We start from the raw sequence: 7299 nt of genomic DNA, 5'->3' as shown, positions 1-7299 counted from the left end.
TACGTGTTTCACAGCAAGTCTCTGGGGCTTTGCAGGCAGGATGGTAGTGGTGGTCTGATCTGCATGTTGACTGATCTGAGGTCTGTTTTGGTTTTCAGTCCCGCTGTTGATGCTGTAGACAAAGACTTCTAAAGCTGATATGCAATCTGGCTCAGCTACATCTGGACAGAGCCTGGATCTCTGGACTGAGAGGAGGTCTGACCTTTTCAGGTAGGGGGTGGGGTGCCAGCACAGAGGGGGCAGGACTTGCTGCTGTGTCACTCAGGGGCAGTGCTCTGGTTCTGCTGGTATATGGATGCTTTGTCTTTCAGCAGAGCCAAGCACAGGTGACAGCTCCAGCTCCCTGGAAAATACACAACAGTAAGACAAGGATCAAGAACCAGGAGTTTTCATGTAGAGTTGAAGAATATGCATTAGACTGTGTTGTCTGTAAACAATGCAGCAAACAATAGTGCATCTATTTTAGGCAAGATAAAGAGACTGTCCAATCAGCTCCTGAACCCTGTTGATTCTCTTAGACTAGTCGATACACGAAGTAGTGGACAAACAAATTATATTTGTCAACTAATCTGTTCTATGGTGATTATTTGTAAAATATGAAGTCTCTGTTCCTAGTTTCTCTTGTGGTTTGATTTAGTTTCTTTATTTTTTCTTTACAATTAGAAAAATATAATTTTATCCCTTTAATTCACTGCCTTATTCTCACTAATGCTACTCCCTCTCTTCATTCACTCTCTATCTCCCTCAACCACTGCTGCATGCTCTCTCTCTCGGTCCTAAAAACGTTGCCCAAATGTCACTGCCTGGCTTAGAGAAAAAGAGTGAGAGAGAGAAAACTTGTAATATATTCAGTAAATTTTTCAGTGCCAACTTACCCTCTGGAGGTTCTGTCATGGGGGGAGTTAGACAATACATATGGTAGCCTCGGTCACAGTCATCACAGAACAGCAGCTGGTCCTACAAATATCACAATCTAGTTTAATCTACTGATTAGACAAGAGGAGAAAATTGAGCAGGGAGAAAAAGGTTAACGCTTGATTTCCTGCACGTCCTGTACATTGTTGCCAAGCATTACCACCACCTGTGGTTTTTACTTCACAACTAAAACTCAGTGTTGAGTGCAGAACACGTAACAATTATTATAATGGTTCATTTCATTTTATTCTAAAATGTATTAAATTTACATCTCAATTGATTTATACCAGGCTGTTCAATGAGTTATTATATTTGAGAAGTCTGTTTGGTACAAGATATTGTGGGTGTAAGTGGCAGTGGTCCAACATCCAGGGTAAGGAGAATACAATGTTGTAATGGGATATAAAAGGACAGTGCAGTACTTAGCATACAAGACACTTAAGTTATTGTGTGGTGCCTAGAGGTCTAAGGAAATATGGTGAAAGGGCTTTTAGCCATTATGCTGCCACAGCTGGAACCAGCTCCCATTATAATGGCTGTAGCCACTTTTAAAAATAAAGACTGACTTTTTTTCCACAGCTTTTAGTTAATGTATCTTAATTCTATTCAATTTGGCACTTTATCTGCTTGCATCTTTCTTCCATTACTCAATGACCAATTTGCTTCACTATGCTGTTTAGCAGACTGTAGAAACACTGATGTTTCACATTTCTGGAGGAAAATACAGCTGCTCAGAGATTAGTCTTGGGAAAACTGAAGTAAAAAGTACATTAAGAACAGTGACAATACACAGTCTGCTACAGTATTACTAAAAGTACTAGGCCTCAGCAATTTCATGTTGCCACATTGTGCAGTCATGTAACTGTTGTTGTTTGGATCTAATTTGCATAATGTTAATGTATGCATTTTAATGTTTTTTTTTTATTTGTCTGCATTGTATTAAGCACTCTGAATTGCCTTTGTATATGAAAATGGACTACATAAACAAACTTGCCTAATCATATTTGTACATCACGTGTATTGGTTTTTGGTTTTGACAATACTGTCAGCTAAAGCTCACAAACAGAAAAAGCTGTCGTCATGGTATTAAGTTGGATGCTAGAATTCACATAAAGGACTTAAATGCTTCAGTCACAATGAGTGTTTGCACATGTGAGCTATTTATCACTTGGTGTCATGAGCCGCTGTAAAAACACTTATCAGCTCATTTGTAAATACATGGCCAGATACTTATCAAAGGCACTGCATTTTTCTTTAGCAGCAGCCTGACATGATTTTTGAAGAGACAGTACAAGAGCTATGAAAAAGTGAAAAAAGAGCTCACATCATTCTCTGAGGTGCCACAAACGTTGCAACACTTGCACTCAATGCACTGCCAGCGATAGGTCTTCACTGCAGCCATCATCACTGGTGTGAACTGCAGACATGTTGGGTGACCTGGAAAGAAGCAGTGTGCATAGAGCTGTAGTAAGAGTGATACTTGGCATTTAAAGAATTTGGATGGTGATGTCTATTTTGCTTTCCTTAAAAAAAAAAAAAAAGCAAAAATGTAAATGAAATTAGTTTACCTGTTTGTTCTGCTAACATAAGCCGCAATTGTTAGCAAGCATGGCTAAGTGCCTCACTACTTCAGTAGTTACCTCCAACACTAAGAGGTACATCTTTGACTAACTGTTTATAGTTTGTGGGGTTACAGATCACATTTTAAAAAAGTCCTGGCATCATATTTGTGTTCAAGCTGCTTCTGGATACTATAAGAGTTTAGGGTAAATGTAGCAGCTCTATCCTGCTTTTACATTGGTTTGGGGAAGTTTACACTCCAGCCAAACTCGGGACAGTGTTACCTCTGCCAAATACACTGATCAGTCCTTAGTCTAACTAGAAATCATCTGGTTGTCATTTCAGCTGGTAAAATCAATCATTACCAGCTAGAAATGAGCCTGCTTTAGTCTCCTAAAACCAAGAACCCACTGTTTCAAAACTTCCCAAGAAAAAAATGGTAAGCCACTGTTCACACTGTACATGTCATGTGAGAAAGTCAGACAGGCGCAGCAACAGTAACTAGGTGAACAGTCAAAGTTCATACCCGAGCGTCCACAGTCTGAGCAGGACACCAGCTCTTCTGATTGGCCGGTCTTCTGGTTTAAGGTGGAGTCTCCCAGACAGAAGTCACAGTAGTCGTTGGGCAGCGCCAGCCCATTGGGCCCCTTCTTAGCAGCTAGTCAGAAAAATAAGCCAAGAAAGTGCACGTTAGAAATGTCAGTTTAAACTGTTAAAAAATGGTAAGACCAGTTAAATCTTCTTCCTGGTGAAGATGTCAGTACTGGACAGGATAATGCAGTTTACATATATTTAACGTTTCAAAGTACAAACCTATTTATGCCATGTCTGCCAACAACATTTTTATCTTAGTAACTGACTGATGATGCATTGAATCATGTTCCAAACTAATGAATGAGTGACAACTGACAAAACACACTTGCTGAATGCATTTGCTAATACGGTATTGCGTGCACAGAAGAAAACAGCAATCCAATGGATATGTAGGAGTGAAAAAAAGAGATGGATGATATGCTGAAAAAAATGCCAGGATTCCCAACTAAGCAAGTGTGTTTCAGTCAGGAATACCAAGTCTATCTCTCAGTTTGGGATTGAAAATCAGTATGGAGATCAAAAAATAAAAAGAGCAGGGAAAAAAAGAAAGAGACTTTCCCTTGAACACACACACACACATGCTACAGTGCATGCAACCAAACCACCCTTCCCTCTCTCTCCGTCTCTCAGTACTAGAGAGTGACTCACTCTTCTGCTCCTCAGGCTGGCGAGGAGTGGGTGGTGCCTCGATCTCCTCGCGGTCCTCGCCCTCCTCCTCCGCCAGGTGAGAGTGTGTATAGTGGTAGCTCAGGCCAGGACGGTTCTTGTAGCGCTTCCCACAGACTGAAACACACACACACACACACACACACACACACACGGTTATACAAAAGTGTTATAATGATGGTGGCTAATTCTAAATACTGTCCAATAAGACCCAAGGTGGAACCACGAACCCCACAGCCGGCTCCACATGTTTTTGAACTTATTTTCTCACATAGTTCATTTCTGGCTGACAGACTAATAGCACACTCATACAGTGGAGGTCAGCATCTGTAGTGAACTAGTGCCAGCATGAAGTTACAAAGCACATACAGAGTGGAAGCTCAAGGGGAAAAAAAAAACCAAAAAAAAAAAACACACACATCCAGCCGGGCAACTCTTCTAATTTCTGTTGACAAACTTTAGTTCCAAACGGGATCTTTCAGATGACCCCATGTATGGCAGGCTTGTCTTTGTCTTTAGGGTTTTAAAAAAAAAAAAAAAACACTAACTCTTGCTGACATGCATGACTCACACATACACACAGATGTTACAAAGGAAGCTTCTACTCACTGTCGCAGGCATAGGGTTTGTCCCTGTCCTCCAATGCTGCAGCTGCTGCCTCCGTTTTCTTCTTGCCATTCTTGTCACTGCGACCCTACAGAAACCATTTACCAGTTCAACTACTGAAATAATTCACTCTTAACAGTATACATTTAACAAAACACAAGATTAAAAAACAAGAATAGCTCTATTGTGAGGTCCTCTGGCCACCTGTAAGGACCTGACTGCAGAACAAGACATAACACACTCACCTTGGATTTGCTCTTGCCTCGTCTCTTGGGGGTCTCATCCTCAAAGTCTTCATCATCCAAGTCATCCAAGTAGTCATCGTGGTCCAGGACTCTCTACAGTGAGAAGGTCTGGATTAAGTCTCACTGTACTCAAAGTATGTATGAAGAAAACAGAAGCATTGAGCAAGCTTTGAGCCCGACCTTGCGGACACGCCCAGATGATGTGTGAGTGGCCGCTGATGTGGCAGGGGGCTCGACAGTGGCTGTGTCCTCCTCAGGGCCACGGAGGTCAGACATGCCACTCCTCCTGTCGAGGGGCTCCCCCTTCAGCAGGGCCTCCAGACTGCTGCCATCCACGGCCCCTAAGGCATCACGTTTCAGTCCCATCTCCAAATCAGCTGCACACATCAAGCACAAAAGGAATGCATGCATTAACATGACATGAACACAGAAACAGACACACACACACACACACAAACATGCCCAATTAAATGGCAAAGCAGAGGCTCCCACTCACAACAGTTAAATATAAACAATATAGTAGATATTTAGGGCTGCAACAACTAATCAAGAAAATTTGATAAAAATAGTTGGCAACAAATATAACTGTCAATTAGTCGGGTCTAGTCATGTAGCTGTGTGAGACAGCTGGGCCAGCAACTGGGTGACTACAACGGTAAGTGCATCAAAAAGCTTGAAAATGGTAAAAGTGGTGGATAGTAGTGAGTTACAGATGAGACAAGTGGACAACCAAACTCATTTTTATACTCAAAATGAAGACTGTCCAGTGCCACACAGGCAAAATGTATCTGTGCATGGGCATGGGAGCATGACGCTAATGCATTAGCACCTAAAGAAAAGACAGAGTTACAGAAGAAATCAAATTCAAAAAATCAAATCAAATTTTATTTGTATAGCGCTAAATCACAACAAAAGTCATCTCAGGACAAGAAAAGAAGTATGGAGTGATTAACTTTACACATTGTGAAATGTAAGAAATTATGAAACTAAAATTATGAGGTACCTGATTTCAAATTATATTGTGACATATATTATGATAAAATTATATATTTAGGAACATGACTGTAGGTTGTGCAGGATGCTAGTAATACCTACTAAATGCATTTGCATCGCATTCATGTAAACAGCCAAGCATTATATTAAACACAATAAGCTAAGTTAAAATAGGAAGATGTGTCCAGGAACAATGATTACACATATGCAAGTTAGTGGGGACAGTGCAGAGTACATAAGTGTAAATGTATTAGGGAGTGTTTAGGCATACTCATATACTTTTAACCATCACCAGTAGCACTGGCCCTTTACATTAGCATGGAATGTTTTATGAACATATAAATGATTTTAATTCAGAAACATTTTAGTGTTTTTAGTAACACTGTTTTTGTTAACAGAAGATTCAAAAAGTGAATTGTGTATTTTATAAAATGCTTGATTCTTTGTACAAATCATTTTATTTTTTGTTTAATAATGCATTGCAGAGAAATATCAGAAAAGTACTGTTTAAATTAATGCAACTTCAACATGTGGGAAATTGAATTCTGCATGTTTTTTTATACATCATAAAAATAATCTACAAATTACTCAATTATTAAACTAGCTGTTAGTTGCAGCCCTGTAAATTTTACAGATGAAGCTCAACCAGCATGAATGAATCCAAACCCCTGTTTCTGTCACAAGAAAAGTTGTTCTATCAGGTGTGATACCTGCTTTGAGAGGAGGGAAAGCCAAACGGGGATCCTCAGGCGGATGAGAACGCCGTTTCTTCCTCCAGCGACGGGCTGGGTAAGTGTACAGCTGCCCTGGAGCTACACCTAGTGTGACAGAGAACAGTACACACAGAAGACTCAAAAGGTGAAATGATTTTTTGGTGTGATCGGAGGCAAGTATACCTGTGAAAATAATGGACCTTTCTGTGCCTCTGTACAAAAAGCATAAGAATATTTTTTCCAATACTGATATACATCACGATATGGCAAGAGTATTAAAAAACATAGCAAGAACTCCTAGCATTAATTCTTTAAAACAATAACATGATTTGGCTGTATCATCATCATCATCATCATATAACTAAACTTAAAGTCAATTTACTGACAACCTTCTGTTATCATTAAATAAACCTGCACTCCGATGTCTCTTCTCCATCCAGATGTAACAGTTGGACTGGGCTACACCTGTCTGGGAGTCCAGGAAAGGCATGAGGATGCTGCGCTCAGCACACAGACGAGCGTTGTAGCTATGGCACTGCTCCATGGCATCTCTGTAATACTGCTCTCCAAGCCTGAAATGTGGAAATTGGACACTGACAGATCAAATAACACAGACTGGGACACACTGTTAATAAGCACTGCTGGAAAATTATTGCAAATGAGTTAAAATGACAAACACTGCATCAAACTAACTCTTTCTAAATGTATATATATCCTTCTGCTAATGCAACTGGCTCTTTATTGCCACACTCTTAAAATGGATTTGTAGTGTTAAAATTGTTGGCAATATGTATTTATGATAGATAAGACATCATATAAGAAAATAAGATATTATTTTCTCAATAGATTGGTCAACAATAGCTCAAAAAATTGTGAAACGTATTGCTCAATAAACAGTAACATAAATTTATTAATTTTGTGTCGAACAGTTAACTGATCATTGTAGCTCTAAATATTACATACAGAAAGACAACAAACCCTTGCATTTGAGTCAAGAATCTTTTCTT

At 39.7% G+C, this 7299-nt stretch overlaps 2 protein-coding genes across 3 annotated transcripts in view; one reads left to right on the top strand and one right to left on the bottom strand.

Moving 5' to 3' along the window:
- Positions 1–185, top strand: part of LOC109956144 (sodium/potassium/calcium exchanger 3-like) — a 28437-nt gene extending 28252 nt beyond the window's left edge. For both annotated transcript variants that reach the window (XM_020593055.1, XM_020593045.1), the window contains one exon: positions 99–185. The gene's annotated coding sequence lies outside the window, so the exon portion shown is untranslated. The remainder of the gene's footprint in view (positions 1–98) is intronic.
- Positions 186–240: 55 nt separating this feature from the next.
- Positions 241–7299, bottom strand: part of LOC109956189 (zinc finger protein ubi-d4-like) — an 8435-nt gene continuing 1376 nt past the window's right edge. Inside the window, exons 2-11 of the mRNA XM_020593130.1 lie at positions 6704–6864; positions 6290–6397; positions 4767–4963; positions 4587–4679; positions 4345–4429; positions 3718–3852; positions 3002–3133; positions 2240–2352; positions 876–957; positions 241–343 (exon numbers count right to left, since the gene is read on the bottom strand). Of these exons, the coding sequence (XP_020448786.1) occupies positions 258–343; positions 876–957; positions 2240–2352; positions 3002–3133; positions 3718–3852; positions 4345–4429; positions 4587–4679; positions 4767–4963; positions 6290–6397; positions 6704–6864 (1192 nt within the window). The 3' untranslated portion in view covers positions 241–257. The remainder of the gene's footprint in view (positions 344–875; positions 958–2239; positions 2353–3001; positions 3134–3717; positions 3853–4344; positions 4430–4586; positions 4680–4766; positions 4964–6289; positions 6398–6703; positions 6865–7299) is intronic.

The sequence above is a fragment of the Monopterus albus genome, unplaced genomic scaffold (genome assembly GCF_001952655.1).
Source record: "Monopterus albus unplaced genomic scaffold, M_albus_1.0 scaffold2.1, whole genome shotgun sequence".
NCBI lineage: Eukaryota > Metazoa > Chordata > Actinopteri > Synbranchiformes > Synbranchidae > Monopterus > Monopterus albus.
This window is presented reverse-complemented; position numbering and strand designations above follow the sequence as displayed.